Consider the following 23,057-nt stretch of genomic DNA (forward strand, 5'->3'; position numbering starts at 1 on the left):
CAGAGATTATATTCTACATACCTCGGTTGTAACAAATGATTATTTGAGTTCTTTCTATCAGCTCGAACCAGTCATGATCAGAGGTCAGTCTCCTCTGACCTCTGGCATCAACAAGGCATTTCCACCTGCAGAACTGCTGCTCAATAGATATTTTCTCTTTTTCAGATCATTATCTGTAAACCCTATGGTTGTGCGTGAAAATCACAGCCGATCAGCAGTTTCTTAAAATAAACAGAGCAGCCCGATTGGCACCATGCCACATTCAAAGTCACGTAAATCACCTTTCTTCTCCTCTTAGATAGTCAGTTTGAACTTCAGCAGATCGTCTTGAGCATACATGCCTAAATGCATTGAGTTGCTGTTACATGTCAGATGTTTGTGTTAACAAGCAGTTGAACATGTGTACCTAATAAAGTGGCCTGTGAGTGTGTGTGTGTGTATATATATATATATATATATATATATATATATATGCCCACACACACACACACACACACACACACATATGTCTATACCGTACATATATACTATGTTTGTATGTATATGTAGCCTACTAAATATTTGTATTTGGTCATGTATTGTATTACTGTATCCTATGTCTGAGCCTCATCACAAGCATTTCCACCCCCAGTTTTCCCCAGTGTTAACTGTGCAAATGACAAACAAATGCCTCGACTTGACTCTTGACATACATACATACATACATGTTTGCATATACATACACACGTAGGCTGTACACAAATATATAGGTCCTCTTTTCATATTACACCTGCTATGAGTTACGTCAATATGCCTATCTATTTTTCAATATGAAGAATATTTGATATAATTTGGTGTTGAGTGACCCACTGTAAGTGATAAGCAAAAAGAAAAAGCGAAAATATATATAAAATGACACACACACACGCACACACACACTATTCGAATTTCGAACCACACTTGAAAGGACTGCATGCCTTCAACAAAATTGCATATTACAGCCTGAAAAAAGGAAACATGTTAATAAAAAATTCTGCAAAGCACCCGACACTTAAAAAAATCAAGAACACACACACACACACACACACACACACACACACACACACACACACACACATATATATATATATAATTTTTTTTTTAAATGTTAAGATATCAAAATATAAATTGAACTAATATCAAACTTTAAAGTGTCACCAAGTGGAAAAATATATATAGATTGTCCCTTTATTCCAAGTGCATTTGTAATGAAGGTGTTCAGCCTGATCCTGGATCAGCAGCATCAGCGGTCAGTGTCCTATATTCCTCCAGCTCTCATGGAACAGCACAGGCCCGCCATTTGCCTTCGCTGCTCTTCAATCCTGCGGGCTTACACGAATAAAACAGGCGGCGGTTGAACGGCGGGATTAGTGTCCGAGACATGAGAGATGAGTCACAGCGCGCGATTGAAACCCGTAACAATGTAAGAATTCCGCGCGAGATATTCGCTAACATCATTTCTGGATTCATCATCGTCTCGCGCAGCGGATAACTGTGGCAAGGCTTCCCATCTGTCTCCTCTTGTCCGACCAATCTTTTTCTCCCCTGTATACTAGTATCGTACGGCAGGAGGTCGACCGGGAACTGTGGACACTATTTAGTAGCAGTTTGAATTTCAATATTCATCATACATATTATTGGATTCTTGATCGCTGGAAAGCTTTGAAAATGTCAGGGCAGAGCATTACAGACAGGATAACTGCTGCTCAGCATAGCGTTACTGGATCAGCCGTTTCCAAAACTGTCTGCAAGGCAACAACGCACGAAATAATGGGCCCTAAAAAGAAACACTTGGATTGTAAGTATCAGCAGCTGTGTTTAAAATGAAATTGCGAGGATGACCGTGTGTACAGCTGTTGCTTTTATTGATATGGCTACGATTTTAGGCTATTGTACAATGGGCAGGCCCAGGCTGTGCTAAGCTAATGTGCTTAGACAGACTCCTCATAATAATATTGGAAATACAGGCAATTTATGACAAACTGACATTGAATCACTTTCAGGTGTATTGAAGCAGGAGTGTGTATATGTGCAATATTGCTGTTTGTATGTAAGCAAGAATACGTGGATTTCCAGTAAGTTTGATTCCACGTTAATATTAATAAATGTTTAAATGCTTTTAATATAGTTTAGGACCTCATTCAGACCTCCTCAGCATTGCCATACTGGTAAATGCTGGTTAAATGTTAATTCCCTATAATGGGGAGAAATAAATCAGTGCTGTTGTTTTTCTTGCATGAAAAACATGTTGTGCACAGGTTATTGAAGGAAGGTGTTTTGTGTTAGAAGTTCATTTGGATTTGATTATCATGTCCAGTTGGTTACAAACACACAGATGATGTCAGTAAATGCGGTGTATCTTCTTTAAAGGGATAGTTAACCAAAAATGAAAATTCTGTCTTTTATTACTCACCCTCAAGTCTTTCCAAACTTGCAAGACTTTTGTTCATCTTCGAAACGCAAATAAAGAACTTTGTGATGAAATCTGTCCCACCGTTGACAGCTACGCAACTATCAATTTGACGCTTCAAAAAGTTCATAATTCGTAAAACTAATCCATTTGATTTGTTTTGAACGGTTTAGTCCAGCAGATAGAATTTAGGCTTTTACAGAAGCTCAACCAAACCTGCTTGACGCACAAGAACAAACCTCATTGGTTCTTGCGGAAGCTCAAACGTGCTGCGTAACACGAGAATGAACCTCATTGGTTCTTGCGAAAGCTCAAACGTGCTGCGTAACACAAGAATGAACCTCATTGGTTATTGCGGAAGCTCAAACGTGCTGCATAAAAAAAAAGAATGAACCTCATTGATTCTTGCGAAAGCTCAAACGTGCTGCGTAACACAAGAATGAACCTAATTGGTTCTTGCGAAAGCTCAAACGTGCTGCGTAACACAAGAATGAACCTCATTGGTTCTTGCGAAAGCTCAAACGTGCTGCGTAACACGAGAATGAACCTCATTGGTTCTCGCAGGTCAAGCAAACATGCTTGAGCTTCTGTTTAATAACTGATGTGTGAGTTGATGAATGTATAAATGTGAATAAAAGCCTAAATCAAATCTGTTTATCATTTAAAGCGATCTTGTGTCTTCAGAAAATTTGGAATAAACCGCTCAATTCAAATGGATTAGTTTTACGGTCTCTTAATGAACGTTTTGAAGCGTCAAAGTAGTAGTTGCGTAGCTTTCAATGGAGGGACAGAAAGCTCTTAGATTTCATCAAAAAGATCTTCATTTGGGTTCCGAAGTCTTAAGTCTTAAGGGTTTGGAACAACATGAGGATGAGTAATTAGGCATTAATGACACAATTTTCATTTTTGTGTGAACTAACCCTTTAAAAACTACTGGTCTAGTGCCAATCTAGTAAGTCTATGCTTCAGAATAGATCTCTATTTACGTCTGTCTCAGCCAGGCCTGACTATTCTTTCATTATGTTCTTACAGTGTTATAAGACAAGCTATGACGTGTTTGAAGGACCGTAGTTAGGATTTTTAAAAAGCAAAAAAAAATTGTCTGCCCGCTTTGACCTTTTAGTTTAGTGAGGGAACTGAATTTCATGTCTTTTTTTTTTACAAAATAATTTTTATGTAGAAACTTCTCTCTTTTTTTCTGTCTTCATTTGAGACTTCATGATAAATAAAGATACCTCTGTAATTTTAATCAGTTGTCTATTTGAATGCAGGCAAACTGATCATTTTTAAAGCTCGAAGGGAAAGTTCAGCCAAAAATGAAAATTCTGTCATGATTTACTCACACTCATGTCGTTGCAAACCTGTGTGACTGTTTCTTTTTTGGAGCAAAAAAGAAGATATTTTGAAGCAGAGTTATTATAGTTAACAAAAACCATATAAAAACGTTTGTTACTTGAAATAAAATAATCTTTAACTGAAATAAAATATAAAAACCCTTAAAGCTAAGTATTTAGTTTAAAACGGCAGTCCGTAGTTTTTCCTCTTTGTCGCCATCTCTGTTCGAAATCTGCAATTGCAGTTATCCGTGGAATTATCGATTTTTGCGTGGGCTGTGCCTCGGCACGGCGTGGATGAATCCAATGTTTTGAGGAGAATGTGCAGCTGTCAGGGTCCGCGCCGGTGTAGATACTGTCATTCGCAATCACAGATTCTACTTTTTGTAAACGACTAACATAAGAATTTTCACCAGAAAAAGTCATCTGAACAAGTAACATCCACTTTTGTTCTGACCAACTAAGGGAAAAAAAGCATTGCAGTAAATCGCACTGATTAAATCTAATGATTGCTTATTATATCACGTCAAACCATGCTAATTATACAGGTTGCAGTCTCTTTTTTTCTGTAGGCACTTGTAAGTCATGGTGGTCTTTTGCATTTTACAACGGGTGAATCACCAGTTGTCACTGGTGATTGTCGTTTGAACCTTTCTGGATCCTCCATCAAATTGATAAGTTTAATTATATCAAGTGCTGTGAGAAAAGGCTATCTAAAGCTAGAATAACTCCACCTCCAACATCCTCACACGCAACATAGCCTACTAGCCGAGACACCTTCTTTATATGTACCGATATGACGTAATGACGCAGAGACATGCTCGAATTTCCCGTGAAAATCCACCAGTACCACTGGAATTAAAAACATTATTACAAACTTACCGTTTTGAATTGAGCTAAGGCAAGCAGATAGTTTTGAACACTGGCTGGTTATGTGTAAAAATTTATTTTGGATAAAATTTTTAACCCAAAAAAGTTACGGACTGCATCTTTAAATTGATGAACTAAAATAACTGGAATATGAATAAAAACCTATATATTTAATTGATAAAAATTACAAAAACACAACAAAATTTCTATAATTGTAATTTAAATAAAAATAGAAAAATATACGGACAAAAACGAATTAAAAATATGAATAACAACTTTAATAGCACCTCAGCGATACTAAAACAACACTGTTTTGAAGAATGTTGATAACAGTTTTGTTGCACGACTTCCATTGTATGGACAAAACATCCATTTTCTCAAAATTTGTTTTATGTTCCACAGAAGAAAGTCATGATTTGTTTTTTACATTATTTTGGTGGGTAAACTATCCCTTCAAGTTACAGTATATATCACATAAATTATGGTTACTTATGGTCCTTTCCACCAACCAAAGATTAACTTCTTTCGCCATATAGGCCTATAGCTATAGAACAGATTAAATGATCTGATTCTAAACATTTTAGTTGACATCTTCTGTGGTGAGGGCTTTGTTTCTCAGGAGTAGGAGTGAATCAAAGTTGGCAGTGCTGTGGAGGCAGCTGAAGTCAGATTGAAGTCAACCTCATTCATTCAGAAAGAAGTCAATCAGACAGTGGACTACATCACCATCTATGTGAATACTACACCACAGAAATGTCATTCCCCTAAAGTATATTTGCAGAAGTGCATAAACATTTCATCAAGAAAGTCCACCAGCACAGTTAATAGTGGGCTTTGTAATTCCCGCGCAGTTCCTGCGTAATGCTTGTTTATGTGCACTCTCCACAGATTATTATTTTTCAGTTTTTTGTTGTTGTTATAAATGCATGATAATCCTTTTATTTTTTACATTTTAAGCTCTATACTATTGCAGTCTGTTTTGTTGACTCAATTCTTGCCTGTTCACCCAGTTATTAATGCCAATCGTTAATGGAGACCTCTGTTTCTGTTGTAGACCTGATACACTGTACCAATGAGATGAATGTGAACATTCCTCAGCTGGCAGACTCTTTGTTCGAGAGAACCACCAACACCAGTTGGGTGGTGGTCTTTAAGTCCCTAATCACAACACACCACCTCATGGTATATGGGAACGAGGTGCGTGACTGTGGGAGATTTATCTGCTTTTTAATCAAGCTACTAGTAAAGATCTGCAAATAATTGCATGCATTAAACATCTTTTAATTTATCACTTTGGTTCCAGCGATTTATTCAGTACTTGGCCTCAAGGAACACATTATTCAACCTCAGTAATTTCCTGGACAAAAGTGGCCTACAAGGTACAGTATTGAACTATACACATTTATTTCACATTTTTTTTTAAATGAGTTAATTGAATAAGTATATTCATAACATTATATTCATGTACTGTATTATTTTAAAATAATGTATTTCTTAACAGTCATCTTTATTGGTGTCTTCCTAGGTTACGATATGTCAACATTCATTCGGAGGTATAGTCGATATCTGAATGAGAAGGCCGTATCATATCGACAGGTGGCATTTGACTTCACGAAAGTAAAGCGTGGGTAGGGCATTTTTTTATAAATTTTTGAATACAACTTTGAAGGTAGTTTCTAGTTCCTGCTTTCTTTAGTGTGCTGACTTTTGCATTGAGTGCATTATGTAACTCCAACAGTGATTCATTTGACCAGTAAATTGTTCACTCGATACAATGATGTTTTTAGCCTTAGTTTTTGTTCTAAATCATTTAAGGGGATTTGTGCAACAGCACTAGTTTTGAAGCGCTTGCAATAAATGCTTGAAGTCATTGCACTTGAAGTCATCATCCACTAAACCTCCATGCACTGATCCCCCAATGTAATTTGACCTATATTTTAATATCTTCTCCTTAAGGGTGGACGGAGTGATGAGAACCATGAACACAGAGAAGCTCCTTAAAACCATCCCTATTATACAGAACCAGATGGATGCCCTTCTTGACTTTAATGTAAGTTAGAATGCAGAAAGCCGACAGCTTATCTACATATATGCATTTTGCTTATAGTCCCTTTCACACAGCAATCCCGGTAAATTACCGTAAAATTACCAGAACGACTTAATACACACATGTGCTGTTCACAAAAGCAACGGCGTTCCATCTTTTTACCAGTAAGAAACCATTCACACATGTGACGTCAATCATTGGAAATTACCTTTAAACGCTGAGCTGTTTTCTTCATTGATCTGGATGAAGAGATCAGCACTTTAGTTTAATTTGAGTAAAAAAACAGACATAAGGGGATGATCACACAGAACACAGTTTTTGCTTTTAAAAACACGAGGCACATAATAGTTACTACAGTATTGCAGTTACTTTAGTTGGCAATAACTGCTGAGCCGCAGCACTGATGGATGGAAACGAAAGCAGAGACTTGAGCTCGAGGCGTGGAGACGGCACAACGGTCAGACATGTTTAGATAGGGTCTTGCCTCAATCAGCTCCCTAGCTTCCAAAGTCGTGAATCCGTATATTGTGTTCACAAATTCAAGCACTGGTAGGGACAGTAAGGTCCCTAGCTCTCTACACATGGGATACTGATGACTCTATTGATGACTGTCATTATGTCTAGTGAGTTGGCTCACGTGATTTGTTTCGCGCTTCAGAACCTCTCTTAAGGGAACATAGCTAGCATCGATGCTCCTCCCTGGTTTTTAATTGTGGGTTGTGGGACTTTTTAGGGAGAGAACGTTTCAGTGCACTGGAAGGATTTTGTGATTGAGACAGCCTTTAAAATGGTTGACTTCCTGATCAATGCCCTGACTATTGAACTAGGAATCTGATTGAGATGCACCCATACAAAAACAGTTAAAACGCACGGAACTTAACGTAAACAGCTTCAACAGAGATTTATGATTGGCCCAAAGCAAACTTCTTACATCAGCACGTTCTGACCCAGCATTGTTCACACACAGCATCATACCAGTAATTTACTGGTAATATTACAAATTCTCATATGGGTAAATTGCCAAAACCCATTTACCTGTGTTTTTGAAAAGGTCCTGATAACACATGAACTCTTAACGGTAATTTACCAGTAAAAACAGTATGTCTGAAAGGGCCTTATGACTTTATGCAATTAATATTTTCTTTGTAGCAGCAAAGCATTTGTGTGGCATATGTTTATGAAAATAAATGTTTCTGTTTGCCCAGGTCAATGCCAATGAACTTACCAATGGGGTTATTAATGCAGCCTTCATGCTTCTTTTCAAAGACTCCATCCGACTTTTTGCAGCTTACAATGAAGGGATAATAAACTTATTGGGTAGGTTCTTCATGATGCTTTCTTCTCAATACTAAATAAATAAACTGTGTGTATTGTATAAATACACTCATTTTACTTTTAAATGCAATATGTAAATTAAAGATTTGAATGTTTAAGCTCTTAAAATGTAACAAAAAGTTGCGGTGCAGCAGTGCACATGCTCACAAGAAGTTGCACTTACAGTTACGCTAGTTCAGATTCAGCCTGCATCATGTACATGTATTCCTGTACTTCCTCATCTAAAAAAAAAAAAAAGTCAAATTCAGGAGCAATTTTTTTTATCCTTGTTGCAGATTAAATTGACCTAAAAGTGACATAACCCGTGTGATCTATTTTAATTTGTACACATGCAAATAACGGCATAGTGCTAAATGGTAATGGGTGCTTCTTTATCTTCCTTTCACAGAAAAGTACTTTGATATGAAAAAAGTACAGTGTAAAGAGGGTTTGGACATCTACAAGAAATTCCTTACCCGAATGACCAGGATCTCAGAGTTCCTCAAAGTGGCAGAGGTGAGATTCTCATGTGTTGTTCTGGAGGCAAGGTACTTCATTAAAAGAGCGTTATGTAACATATTTGTTCTGCTCGCCTCACAGCAGGTGGGAATAGACCGTGGGGACATACCTGACCTGTCTCAGGTAAGACCGCACTTTTATTCTGACTTTAACACCTGCACTCTTTCTGCATTATTAACGATCCTGAGTATTTTCTGAAGCTGTTCTGCTTTTTTTACTTTACCTTGCACAAATGCATTTCCGACTTAAAGAAGCATGCAGCTCATTAGGATGCGCATGTCACTAAAGATTTCTTACTTTTCTGTCTTAACTTTTCCCTGTCTACAGCAAATAAAGGTGTTATGGGCTCAGTGGAGATTTAAGAATAGTAATTATAGTAATAACTGTGGGAGTCATGATTCTATTATAAGTATATTGACTCAGAGTATATGCAACGGGTTCTCACTCAATTATATATAGCATAATTTACAGCATGGACATATTTCAGCCAGCAAAATGATGATAATGATGATAGTAATGTTTATTCACTATTAGCAACTACATTGTGACATGCAGGGCTTTTGCCCAAGCAACAGTATTGGACACCTTGGGAGTGAGAACGGGTTGTTATATACAGAATTAAACAGACACTTGAAAAGGACAGATTATATATTTAGTGCAAATGCCATCATAGCCATATATAAGGGCAGATAGCGGCTTTGAAACTCATGCATTATATGTCTGACCAAGACCACCTTTATATTCTGTATTTCCCTTTATCTTTCCACCTTCTGTCCATCTTCAGTTTACAGTGTGTGTAAGTACTTTTCTCACTCTTTTCTGCACTCCTTTGCACCTTTTTTATTCTTATAGCCTAAAAATGTCAAGCTATTTTGTCTTTTCATTGGTGGTTACTCTTAAGTAAATGTCTGTGCATTCCCTCAGGCCCCCAGCAGTCTTTTGGATGCCCTGGAGCAACACTTGGCTTCATTAGAAGGGAAGAAGGTGAAGGACTCCACCGCCGCCAGCAGGTAGGCCATTCATGTGTGACACTCAGAGCTGAATACAAATGAATGAGTGCTAACAGATGCATTGTATTGATGGGTCTTGAATCTCGTGATAGATTTATACCTATAAGAGCGGCGTGCTTGACAAATGCAGTAGTTCAATATACTCAAAGTGTGATTTTCTCTCATACTCGCAGAAGCTCAATTGATCTTTTCCCGACTTTTGTAGGGCAAGCACACTCTCCAATGCTGTGTCATCTCTGGCCAACACTGGCATGTCTTTCACCAAAGTGGATGAAAGGGAAAAGCAGGCAGCTCTGGAGGAGGAGCAGGCACGATTGAAAGCACTAAAGGTACATGACAGGACCCATTTCAAAAATAATTTCACCCACCGGGGAAAAGGATTTCCAGTATTTTTTTCTTCGTGTGTGTTCTGTTAATTATAGATTGCTGTTTTCTAGTTATATGTGGAACACACGTAATTTTGTGTATGTGTGACTTTACAGTAAATCTCTGGCTAATAGTTGATGTATTTTCTAAAAATGCTGTATTTTGCAAATGACTGCCTACATTTATTTTTTTAACAGTAAAAAACAGTTTCAGTATAAATCTTGAAAGTAAAAAAAAGTATGAAAACTAAATTATTTTTTGAAAATGCTTGAGCTTCTGTTTACCACAACTGGTGTGTGAGTTGCTGAATGTTTATATATGAATAAAAGCCTAAATTCAATCTGTTTATCATATAAAGCGATCTTGTCTCTTCAGAAAATTTGGACTAAACCACTCAATTCAAATGGATTAGTTTTATGAACTTTGTTAAGCGTCAAAGTGATAGTTGCGTAGCTTAGGGACAGAAAGCTCTCAGATTTCATCAAAAAAAGATCTGTATTTGTGTTCCGAAGATGAATGAAAGTCTTATGGGTTAGGAATGACATGAGGATGTTTTGCATCCATGCCGAAAAAAAAAAAAGGATTCAGATAATTGTTTTAACGATTATGAGCTTGTTATCACAGATTTCAAATTTATCCATCCTTAAGCATCAAACTAATGAATGAAAAGTGGTTGGTTGGTCATTCTACATGCCAATCAGATGGCTCCTTCCTGTCTAAATGGTTTCTTGGCTTGTGCTCTTTGTAATCAGGAACAGAGGCTGAAGGAGCTCTCCAAGAGGCCTTCGTTTGCTACGACAGACACCTCTCCAGTCTCCACCACAGCAGCATGCATCAGCACAGCTCCTGCCATAGACCTGTTCTCCACTCCCAGCTGCTCCAATGGGTTAGCCAGTGTGATTCTCTAGATATTTTTCTGTATGGGTTGAGATATAAAAACAAGCATGGTTTGTGCTCGACCAGGGGCAAATTCACTAAACGGTTGCAGCAAATTTGTGCGCCGAATTTCAGCACAACACCTGTATCTGTGGTGTTTACATGACAAGGTCGATTTGGGGGCCTGAAAACGCAAACTTAAAAGCGGGTTTCAAAGTGCAATTTTTTTGAAAACAATACCGTTATTGTCTCTGTTTAAACTACAAAATCGCAAAATTGTGAAAACGGTGATATCATATGTGTATTACGAGATCAGTCTATAGGCATTGTAGAAGAATGCGTATGTGCACAGGCGTGTAGTTTCTTTACAAAGTGACATCGCCAACTACTGGACTGGCATGCATACATTTTCTTTCTTTTTTTCATTTTCGCAGATTCGTGTAAACGGGTATTGTTTAGACAACATTGTCATCTATACACGAGACGTTTCAAAAACGCAAAGGAAAAACTTTTCCGTTTTTAGTGCATCGTTGTCGTGTAAACGTACCATTTATACATCTACCTGAACCTCTCTTGGTTAAATTGGCGTTTTTGTTTTCTGTTACTCAGTGCCCTGAAGATGGAGAGCGACCTCTTCAACATGCAGACTAACTTTCAGGCGGGCATGCAGCCTGGACCCTCTGTGGCCACGGCATGGGGAGGTGAGATCCTTTGCATGTGACTGCGTGTCAGAGATTCAGCATGCTGTAGTCTTCTCTGTTAACTTGAGTCTCGTCCAAATGTCCTTCTATTCAACTCTTTCTCTCTCCTTTTGCCTGCTCAGATCCTTTCTCTTCTTCTGAAGCTGTAGATGACTCCATTCCAAACCTAAACCCTTTCCTAACCAAACTTGTTGTTGATGGTGCTCATCTACCCGTTATGTCATCAGATGGTGTTAGTTTCTCCTCTAGGACGTCAGGTCATGAGATTTTTGGTGGTAAACATGCTTTAGATTCTTTCTTCCAACCCACCCATCCAAAGTGTTTTATTAGTTTGAGTTTTTTGGTCGCTGAAAGTCCCTCGTTTCGCATGCACAGTATCCTGTTATATCAAATCAGGAATCCTCTGATTAAGTTTGGTCCAGTTGAACTCGAAGTTGAGTAAGAATGCAGTCTGTAATTGGAGACTAAATAGAGGTTAGGTGGGAGTACTATAGATCACATTTTAAAGAAATGTTTGTAGACACAGAGCTTTGTTTTGGCTCTGTTCAAATGGGGCTGTTTCATTAATTACAGGTTTTATCTCGATAGATGAAATGAAAGTGGGTGTGAGACCTAGAAAAAAAAGCACGTTAAATGCTTGTTAAAAGCAAGATATAGACTACATACTGAATAGATTACTTTGCCCAACTTCCAACATCTAACTTTAAAGAAACAATAGGTTACATACACTACTATTCAAAAGTTTGGGGTCAGTAAGATTTTTTTAATGTATTTGAAAGAAGTCTTTTATGCTCACCAAGGTCACATGATCTTTCAGAAATCATTCTTATATGCTGATTTGGTGCACTACCAACACATTATTATTATTATCAATGTCAAAAACAGCTGAGCTGCTTAATGTTTGTGGAAACCATGAGTTTTATTTTAACCAAGCATTATTTGATTAATAGAAAGTTCAAAAGAACAGCATATTCTGAAATAGAATTTAAAAAAAATATGTCTTCGCTGTAATTTTTGATCAATTTAACATATCCTTGCTGAATAAAAGTTATGATTTATTTCCAAGAAAAAAAACCCTAAACCCAGACTTTTGAATGGTAGTATATATAACATGAGGGCTATTAAAGATGATGCATTAACGCATGTGAAATATTTTAAGCATCTGACAGCCCTAATCATAATATATATTATTCATAAAAATAGACGTTACTTGATTCTGAAACAAGAAAAGTTTTTAAGAAAATCATATTTCATTCCGGTTTTCACCTCAGTCTATTTTTGCTTTAGCTATAAGTGAATGATTGTTTTTCCTTTTTTACTATAGATCAGTACAATCCCTTTATTGATTCAAGTTCATCTGTATCAACCAATTACAAACGCACTGTTCGGATAGAGCACTTAATCTCAGGTACCATGATGGCAAACCATCCCACCTATGTTTCCCCTCTGTCAGGAAACATAGGGGCACTGAAGCAGAGTACAGGGACTATCCTGTGATCATCCCTGCTGGATGATGTTTGCCTTCTGCACATGGCTTTGTCTTAACATTTCTATTTAAATACGCTCTTTACTAATCCAATTTGAATCTATAATGTCTTTATGTCTGTAATGCTTGCTGTGTTGTTTCTCCCCGCCTGCCTGTCAGACTCGTTTGGTCAACCGTCTATGGTCCAGCATCTCCCAAACCCCTCTCCCTTCCAGTCTGAGCCCTCCACTGTAGCAGGCCTATTCAGAGGTAGGGAGCCTGTGGCTGGAGGTTGCCTGTCTGATCTAACATGATCTATCACCATTCAAAACCAGATCCTTAAAGGCCTAGTAAAGATTAGAGCCCGACCGATATATCGACGGGCCGATATTATCGGCCGATTTTAGGCATTTTCCTAACTATCGGTATCGGCATTTATAATGGCCGATAAATGAATATTTTAAAAAATGCGGGTACGGTGATTCATGTAAGGGTGGCGCTGCCAATAAAGCACCTAAAAGCTGTCACAAGAACTGGCAAAAATAATGATTATGAATACAACAAATATAGCAAGGAGACATTTTAATTGTTTATTAATAAACAAGTGTTTTCAGTCAGTGTCAGCCAAAGATGAAGTTGACGATGCTGACTCGCGATCTTCAGTGAGCGCGCGCCAGAGAGAAATGCACATTTCATACGATTACATGAGTCTGTCTGTCTTTCGTTTTGAATTGTTCTGTTTAAAAGTAGACATTTCAATATAGATATATTTCAATTCTCAGGTCTATACGCTGAGTTTCGGTTCATGAGACGAGCTCCAGTTCACCCGCAGGCGCCTCCGTGTCGAGATTATCTATCGTCTGCTAAATGTACTTCTTATAAATTAAATCCAGGCAAATGGCTGATGAAACATTGATTAAAATTAAGATACAATTAATACAAAACGAAATTCACTTTGAAACGAAAGGTTTTGTGTAGGGATGCACGATATATCGACCATATATCGATATCGGCCGATAAATGGTCTTTTTTTATGTTATCGTTATCGATCCGATAAGAAAATTTGGCCGATATATCAAAGCCGATAGATAATAGATTATTTACTTCAGTTGAGAGATGCGCGCTGTTCGCCATGATGGTTCTGAATGATTGGATTCACTTCGAAAAGGAAGATACAGTTCAGTGCAACATGTGCAGCACAAATCTGTCTCATAGGCTTCATAACATTATAATAAAAACGCCTGTAAAAGAATATTGTGAATTCTTGTTCGCCAGTGTTTCAGCGCGACGAGCGCGTTGTTGTGGAAAGAGCGCATCTATGGAGTTAAGCCTTCATGACAAGCATAGTCAAGTTCTCTTGAGCATTCATAGCATTCTGTGCCATTGTAAGTTGTAATATGTTTATTTTGTGTATATATATCTGTATTATTATATATATATATATTATCCTATATTATTAATCTAATATAGGATGCGTTTGGTTGAGTTAATGAACGATGCAGTAGCGCTTCATTGTACCGGTGATCATCTTTATAGCCTATTTAGCGTGCGCGCAGCTCAAACAGCAATGCACATTCCTAACTATAATTGGGACGTCATATACATGCCATTATAATAAGAACACTATTGTAATAAAACATTGTGAATTCTCTGGGTTTAGTTGCCGTGTTTCAGCGCGTTGTTGTGGGAATAGCGCGTCCAGAACAGGGATTACTACAACATTGTGACCAGCACAAGTTCGATTGTGCATTCACGTCATTTTGTGCAGATAAGTCGTAATATAAAGTTGATGTAAAATAAATATCTGATTAATCTCACATATGATGCGTTTCGTGGATTTAAACAGCCTGCTAGAAAAGTTCTTCAGTTTCCCGGTGCTCGTTCTCTTCAGCTTAAGCACGCGCAGATTGAACAACAATGCAAAACATTAAAAGCTATGATTGGGACTGTCATATAATTATAATTGTATTCACTATTGTAATAAATTTGTAAATTCTTTGGGTTTGCATTCTTCAGCAACCGTTGAGTTGATTAACCTTCTAGCAAAGCGATTTGGTTTAACGTTCGTTAATTCAGCTTCAGCGCGCGCAGCTCACACAGCAATGTCACTTGAAACAGTAACTAAACTATTAAAGATTTTTACTATCACTGTAATATTAAAAATGTTTAATTTTTTTCAAAAATATTGTGTTATAATTAATAACTACCATTATTTTGTTCTCGTATTATTTTCATCAACGATATGGTTTGATAAAAATAATTTCCTTATTGTCCGTGCAGAGGCGATTCCATTTTATTGATCCATTTTGTTTCTTTATATGCAGCCCAATGTTATCCAATGACTTGTTTGCATTATTTAGGTATTTTATTTTTTGTTAGGCAATAGATTTTTTGATAACACTTTACAATAAGGTCTCATTTGTTAATGCATTAACTAACAGAGAGCAATAGCCTTTGTTATAGTAGTTAATAAAATATGTGTGTTCATGTTAGTTCACAGTGCATTGACTAATGTTAACAGATACAACTTTCTTAAAAATGTCTTATAAAATTGTTGGTTCATGCTAACTAATGCTAACAAAATTAAACCGTATTATAAAGTGTTACCATTTTTTTAATAAAGAAAGTTGCCCATAGGAGTGTAAAATTTATTTTAAAAGTTAAGGAATCTTACACTGGTTCAAACTAGGCTGTACTGTATTGTATATGTTTGATTTATGTTAAAAGTGTTTGAGACAAGGCTTTTAATGGTGAGCCTTTTGTTTATGTATACAGGCTATCAAAGTATATACATTTTTTTAATTTAGATTTATCGGCCAATATATCGGTTATCGGCTTTCAAATGTAAAGAATTATCGGTTATCGGTATCGGCCAAAATGTTCATATCGGTGCATCCCTAGTTTTGTGCTTTCTGTTTGATGTCTATGTGAAAGTTTCAAAGCATTAGTGCCGCTTTCAGAGCGCTCACGTCCGTAGTGCTGAACTGTCGCGTCTGTAACATTGTTTTTTCCTCATAAATGCAAACACGAAAAATAAAATAAAATAAAATAAAATGAATATTTTATGTAGCCTGTGGAGACTGAGAGCCAACCCTTCTTCATCCGGTGGGTAGTAGCCTACTTGTGATTTGCGCAGTGTAATTCACAGAATTGATTTCTCTGCTACAAGCCTCTGTCACGTATTGTGTGAGCTTGTGACTATTGCAAGCGCGCAGCTGAGAAGTCCTGATTATATTGTCTGCTATATTTAGGCCTTCTTCTTATTTATTAAGGCAATTGGTTGATGAAACATTGATTAAAATGCGTGGCGCGAGCGATCTCCGACAGTAAACTGATTCTGCTTTGTCTAGGGTAAACAGCTGTTGCGACGCGAGCAGTAACGGCCGCGTCCGGTGTAGACACAGTGTTAAAGCTCATTCTGCCTGATAACGCTACGTTACAACATCAAGCAATATTCCAAAAATGTATATAATTATAACACTTTATATAGGGCCATTTTGCATTAAGAGTAGCCTAGTTTCACGTTTAGTACATTTTGCTTACTAATTATTTAAAATAGTATAAAAGTACTGTACATATGTAATTAAAAACGTTTTCATTATGATATTATTCATTTTACTTTAGTAAAAAGACCTGAGTTCTTCCTCCACTGGTAGAGATTAGAGGAATTAAGAGTAGAAATAGAAGATAATAAGGTTTTGTCAGTGACACTTTTTATATATTTATTGATACAAGTTATGACTAAATTAAAAGACAAAGTCGTCGTTAGTGAAGATTATGCAACAGTATTTAGAATATAATATAATATAACATGCAATGCAAACTAGTTTGGTTACAGCTCAGCTGTATAATTCTCATTCTATCATTCCCCCTGCCTCCATTACATATCTGTGTCACACAAGTGTTTGATTACCACATTTGAGTGATCATTGCAAAACGTGTTTATAAAATATATTTATTCTGTTTATAGCTACTGTGTAAAGTACCCATCAAAAGTTTGTACACACCAATAGGAAAGTGTCCAAACTTTTGACTGGTATACTGTACTATAATACACATAAATAATATTGCTACTGTATTATAATATACACATAAATAATATCGGCCGATATATCGGTATCTGGCTTTTTTTACTCCCTAAAAATCCATATCGGTCGGGCTCTAGTAAAGATGACAAAAATGACAGTTCTTTCATCATTTACTCACCCTCATGATGCTTTTTATGGTGCTTTTCGGAGTTTGACAACCCCAATTCTATTTCATTGTCATTATATGAAAAAGAACGGCCAGAAAATTCTTTAAAAAATTCACCTTTTATGATCTACAGAAGGCATACCCGTTGAGTAAATGATGACACAATTTTGCATTTTTACTGAACTGTCCCTTTAAGGGGGCTTTCACACTGGGAACGTTTATCGAGGTCCGAGTCCGAGCGAGTTTGTTCCTGGTTCTTGTGCTTTTGCAGGATGTCTTGTGCATGTCTGTAGTTTACCCTCCACTAACTCTGACATGTGACCATGGATACTAGTCGACTTATTGGCAGCACTTGAATTTAGTAATTTGATACTGGCCATTCTTCAAATGGTGTCCTAATCTATATTTTGTGTTGTAAGAGGGCTTAAATTTTTTTTCTGCCTTTTGAAGGATACGGAGCTCCACAAATCCCTCTTCCACAGAGCTCAGGCGAGCTGCGTGTTGATTTTGAGTCTGTTTTTGGTACTAAAGCTGCCTCGTCCAATAGCCTGGATACAGATGGTAAGGCATTTGACATTTTACTCAAAATCAAATAAAACAACTTAGAAAAAGTAGATCAACCTGTACAATTCTTTAAATGTAATCAGTAGTTTCTAAACTTACAGTATTCATTTTTTTTTCTTAACTAATTCCTTATGCCTATGTAAAGCATTTTGAATCGCCACTGTGTATTAAATATGCTATAAAAATATACTCAACTTTCTCACTTGTTAATGTCCACAGCAGGAATTTTGAAACCCACTGTGGCCGGTTTAAATCAGTCCTCCAATCAGCTCCCAGATAAACTGGTGTCAGACGACCTGGATTCTTCCTTGGCCAACCTTGTTGGAAGTAAGTGTTAATTATTTAGAGATTTAGAGAAAAACGCATTTATTCGGATATTTCGAGATCGGTTTCAGGCCTCGTTCATATGTGGAAATAAATCAGATATGTGTCACTGCGACTGTCATGTAAACAGGCAGATCGGATTTTCTGAGGCATTATGCTACTTCCCGCGGTTTAATGACGAGAGAAACCCCGACGCGCATCTGCGAAACGTCGTGTCATCGTAGGAGAGGTGTGTGGACACACGTTGACACAACATATCAAAGGTTGGCTTAAGGCTCGTCCTTAATTTCGGACCCACTGCTCCTCGTTAAAGCCTGCAACGATCTCATGAAAGTGCGCATCTATAGAACAAATTTTATTTCTCGTGCTATTTTTGCCGTATAAATGGCACGAGAAATAAATTTAGTGGTATACAGTAGATACGCACTTTCATGAGATTGTGTTGTATGTTCCCAGCAGTCCTGAGATCTCTCTCGCACACAATAACTGAAGCACATGTGCAGGCTACTATGATGGCCCTTTTGGTCCTCCGCCTCAAAATCATGGTGATTTTTTTTGTTTGGTGAACTTCGCATATATCGCAGAGCAAGCATCAATCATATTTCGTGGTCGTCCATCTGTGCAAGAACTCCCTTTAAGCATGTGTGACGTTTCAGATAGTATGTCAAGTGTAAACGCATGAATCAGATATGGGTCACAATGGAAAGAAAGTGTAAACGAACGATCAAAAAAATCGTATATGGGCAACAAATCAGATTTGGGCATCAAGACCTGCAGTGTAAACGAGGCCTAAATTAGTGTCCACTCCAATGCACAATATCCTTCTGATTCTTTCTTTATAACGCCTTGTTATTTGTGAGGCACTGCAAAAGATGCAAGCGCGATGGTCAAAGACGTCCGTCAAGTGTGCTTACATAGAAAGACAATCGAAATGTGTTCAGTGTGAATGGCCCCTTATTTTTTGTTCTTGGTTCTGTTAAAATTTTAAGTGTATCTCTTTAAAACCTTTGTGAAATACATATCTCACTTACAGATCTGGGTATTGGAAATGGTACCACTAAAAAGTAAGAATGTTGCCCTTTCTGATGCTCATTATAGCCTTTCTGACACTTATAATACATTTTCATATTCTGGTTTGGTGTTAACATTAGCCAACTGTTTTCACAGTGATATCCACTGGAACCAACCAGGAGAGAAAAAATTAACTGGTGGAATGAACTGGCAACCCAAGAATGCTCCATCTACTACATGGAACCCTGTCTCTATGGTACAGCTGTACTTTATATTAATAAAATGTCTCTGTTCCAAAACCTAGTGAGCTGCCTACTGCCTAAATAGGCAGCTACTTAAACTCTTAAGACTGGAATACATTACACAACTTAAATTTTGAACTAGGCATCACACACATGCTGACTAAATGTTTACAGAGAAAACTGGGCATCATACCCTAAACAACTAAGGATTACACCAGACTTGCGCTTTACAAACAAAACATTTGCACCTTATTGCTAGGAGACTCAAGCAATACATGCTCTTAAAATTGGCTCAAAATATCAGCCATGTTTGAAATCTGCTGACTAGATGAAATCATTGTCTGAAGATAAAAAATAGACTGTGCCCATCACACACTATGCAATTTTCTGTGAAATATGTCAGCTCTTGACTGAACAAAATCTGATCCAGACCACAAAACAGGGCAAATATCTGTGCAAACGTCTTGTAGTGTATATTCCAGCCAAGTGATCAATCTAGATTCTATCTAATTGAACGATTTTATTCATTGCTTCTCAGTATTAAAAGAATTGTTAAATCATAACCAAAATGTTTCTTACCTTGCCCTCCATTTATTAACTGAGTTCACTGAAGTGCATTCTAGGATTTTACTAAAACAAGATATCTTAAGGTTTTGGAAAAGAACAAACGTAATGAAATTAATCACATGAACTTGTTCTCATTAGTCCTACTCTGTTTTATAGCCACCATCTATCATGGCTTTCCCTGCGACAACACCTACAGGAATGATGGGATATGGCATGGTTAGTACTTCTGTGAAACCAGCTGCCTGAATTGAGGTTGTAGAAAATGTATTCCTCATGGTTGTGATCTTTTAGCCTCCACAGATGCCCTCCATGACCATGATGACCCAGCCCACAATGATGTACACACAGCCTGTCATGAGGCCATCCAATCCGTTCGGATCAGTGTCCAGCGCACAGGTACAATCCCTACGATCTCTCCAGTTGTTCATGTAGCTTTCTATGAACACTCTACATTATCATGGTCCATTGTGTATTAATGGGCCATGAGACTGAGAACTCCTTCCCAAACTGCAGATCATTCCTCTCCTCCTCCACGTGTGCTTTTCCCTGTCACTCCAAGCTCTTTCCTTTCTCTCTCTCTGTTATTCTCTCTGCATTAGCCCTCCGCTGCCTCTAGCCCTTCCAGTCAGAGTCCTCTCAGAGCACCAGGACAAGACCCCTTTGCACAGCTCTCTCTCAAGGATTTCTTGTAGAGCTTCGTCTTTTGTCTAGGTACCGCATGCGTTTGTGTTCACCGATGGTCTTGCATGCAGTCGTGTTCAGTTTCATCTAGTTCCTCTTGCTAGGTGTAGAACGGACATGTAGATTGCATGTTCAGTACCAGTGTTGGGGGTTACACATTACAAGTAACGTGTTATGTAATCAAAATTACTTTTTCAAGTAACTTAAAGTTACTTTTAAATTTACAACAAAATATTCAAGTTACTTTTTTAAAATAAGTAATGCAATTTATTTGGTTTTCCCATTTATTGACTGACACTTCTCCTGTCCCCATGTTGAGAGAAATGAGGAGTAAGATGCAGAGGCGTTGTGTGCGCTGAGTTAATGTGATGGTTATTGTAATTCTAGACTAATGTGAGCATTTACTCATCTCACCTGTAAAAAAACCAGATTCAGTATTCCTCAAAATTAATAAAAAGTCAAATGCAAAAACTCAGAATATTATGCAAACCTAAAAAATACAAATATACTTTAATCTCACTTTATTAACCAATGTCTTTGCTACTGACCTTTGGTGATCCAATTCAACCATACTAATAAGCAGAAATTATTTTAAATATAAACATCACATTTTCTGCTGACAGGCGTGAATTTGCATTTTCTCAACCCTGAGACTTATCCATTTATATGTTGGTGTGAAAGGGCTTCTACATTTGCAAAAAATAGAGCCTTTTCTTTTTCTTTTCTTTTTTTAAAATAAAAAAACAAAAAACAAATTAGCATACCCAGCCCAAGTGAGAAAAACACATTACTTTACTAAAATAACTAATTCCTAAAAAACATTTAGTAACACATTTTACATTACTAAAATAACTAAGTAACGCAATTAGTTACATTTTTAGGGAGTAAACCAATATTGTGACGCATTACTTTTAAAAGTAACTTTCCCCAACACTGTTCAGTACTAGTCAGTACTGGAAAAGCCTGCAACACCTCTAAAACTTTTTGGTTAACATCACCAAGGCCTTTTAATTTTTTCTTCCAACCACCTGTGATACAGAGACTATTCACTTTTTTTCCATCAAATAACCAGTTTCATTCATCCAGTTTCTTGTTGACTTGACACACCATTGTTTAAAGCACCTTTCTAATTGTATGTTTAATTGTTTCTTATTCCAGATGCAGTTTATGTAACACAAAATGAAGTTACTCCCTGATGTCAAACCATTAAGCTCTGTCCTCTGTGCCGGGATGCTCTTCAGAGGACCAATCCCACAACATACTCGACGTCAAAGATGTAAACCAAGTGTGTTGAAAGACTGGGAGCATACTGCAATCATTTCGTAATTTGTTTAAGATGTCAAGTGATGCTGCTGTTCAGCCCATAAAGGGATTCCTCATACATTTTATAATCTGTTAAGGTAGGTAAGGGCATTGAGAGACTTTGATATTTTGTGTTCTGAGAAGCTATAGTTTGATTTTCCTGTTAGATTGTTTTTTTTCCTTCGACCGGGAGCTTCTGATGAGAGGTCTTGTGGCAAATGTCGACCTAAATCGGAGTATAACTCAGCATCTGATATAGTACGTGTTTATGAAATAGTAACAGTAACTTTGTTTTACATTTTATCTTTTAGTTTTACTTTTAACTGTATTCACCAGTAGACCTTTCTTGCGTGTCGTCTGTATTTATTTATGATTAATGCCTAAAAAATAAAAAAGGAGAGTTTACGAAGTACATTGGAAAAAAAAATATAAATAATAATTCAACCTTACTCATGGGTGTTGGGTTGTATAATGAAGGTTTAGACTTTTAAAATAGATATTATGTGAAAAATACACCTGTAAGCTAAATGATAGAGCACTAACTATTCTCTAAGTTTTATGTCTAGAACAACTTCCCGTGGATGAAATGTTTGCAGCCCAAGGCTATTGGGAGGGTAATCATTAGTGAATGGTTTGTTATACTGTTTAGTCGATACTGTGCTTAGGGGTTTTGCAATGAGATATTTGTTGGCGTAGAAAAGCACTTCCTCCGTGACTGTGAAGTGTTGCACTTGGGAAGAGAGGTGTTCTGCATTATGCATGGCATGCCATCATTTCACACGGACCGTTAGAAATGGCTGCCCCTGATCTGAATGTTAAGAGTTGCCCTCATGTTTCAGACTTCTTGTCAAGTTCTCTAAAAGTCCAGGAATACTGAGATACAAGAGCTGGACGCTCCTCTAGCTATTGGTCGCGGACAGGGTTATTGACATCACTGTAAATTTGTTCTGTAAAATATGAGAATCGCTGACTGGGAGACAGTTTGAGCACTGTTGATCGGTGCTTTTATGTATATATACATATATCACGTAGGCAGTTTGTCCAGGGGTTGGCTAAGGATGGTTTGAAATATGAAAGCAATTAAATCAAATCGCAATTGACCTAAGTTTTACTGAATAATTTCTGTGTTGTCCTCACGGATCTTTTTTTGTTTTGTTTTGTTTTGTTTTATGTATTTAAAAGATGTTAGAACAATTAGTGTACTCTTTCTTTTACAAATAAAGTGCAGCTTCCACAAATCTT

General features: G+C 37.2%; 1 protein-coding gene across 10 annotated transcripts; it reads left to right on the forward strand.

The window, feature by feature from the left end:
- The first annotated feature begins 1,219 nt into the window (after positions 1-1,219).
- Positions 1,220-23,053, forward strand: picalmb (phosphatidylinositol binding clathrin assembly protein b). 10 transcript variants are annotated; one of them, XM_077208646.1, is made up of 23 exons: positions 1,220-1,816; positions 5,687-5,829; positions 5,936-6,011; positions 6,158-6,260; positions 6,589-6,682; positions 7,885-7,996; positions 8,403-8,509; positions 8,594-8,635; positions 9,437-9,522; positions 9,728-9,851; positions 10,641-10,774; positions 11,374-11,465; positions 11,588-11,740; positions 12,790-12,873; positions 13,111-13,200; positions 17,575-17,685; positions 17,908-18,015; positions 19,046-19,076; positions 19,180-19,279; positions 19,989-20,048; positions 20,124-20,228; positions 20,432-20,543; positions 21,672-23,053. In XM_077208646.1, exons 1-22 carry the CDS (start codon positions 1,687-1,689, stop codon positions 20,522-20,524), a joined length of 2,178 nt encoding a protein of 725 aa, XP_077064761.1. In that variant the 5' UTR covers positions 1,220-1,686; the 3' UTR covers positions 20,525-20,543; positions 21,672-23,053. The 10 variants fall into 10 exon arrangements, with proteins under 10 accessions (XP_077064761.1, XP_077064766.1, XP_077064764.1 ...); XM_077208642.1 differs by having other exon boundaries at positions 1,271-1,816; positions 10,647-10,774; XM_077208644.1 differs by lacking the exon at positions 20,432-20,543 and having other exon boundaries at positions 1,271-1,816.
- Positions 23,054-23,057: the final 4 nt, after the last annotated feature.

The sequence above is a fragment of the Siphateles boraxobius genome, unplaced genomic scaffold (genome assembly GCF_051911475.1).
Source record: "Siphateles boraxobius isolate OS27281-9 unplaced genomic scaffold, OSU_SipBor_1 6, whole genome shotgun sequence".
In the NCBI taxonomy this organism is placed as follows: Eukaryota; Metazoa; Chordata; class Actinopteri; order Cypriniformes; family Leuciscidae; genus Siphateles; species Siphateles boraxobius.

Coding starts and splice junctions, on each gene's coding strand:
- picalmb (XM_077208646.1), top strand. CDS start 1,687: ATGTCAGGGCAGAGCATTACAGACAGGATAACTGCTGCTCAGCATAGC. Junction 19,077..19,179: donor GGAAATGGTACCACTAAAAA/GTAAGAATGTTG, acceptor CTGTTTTCACAG/TGATATCCACTGGAACCAAC. Junction 20,049..20,123: donor GAATGATGGGATATGGCATG/GTTAGTACTTCT, acceptor GTGATCTTTTAG/CCTCCACAGATGCCCTCCAT.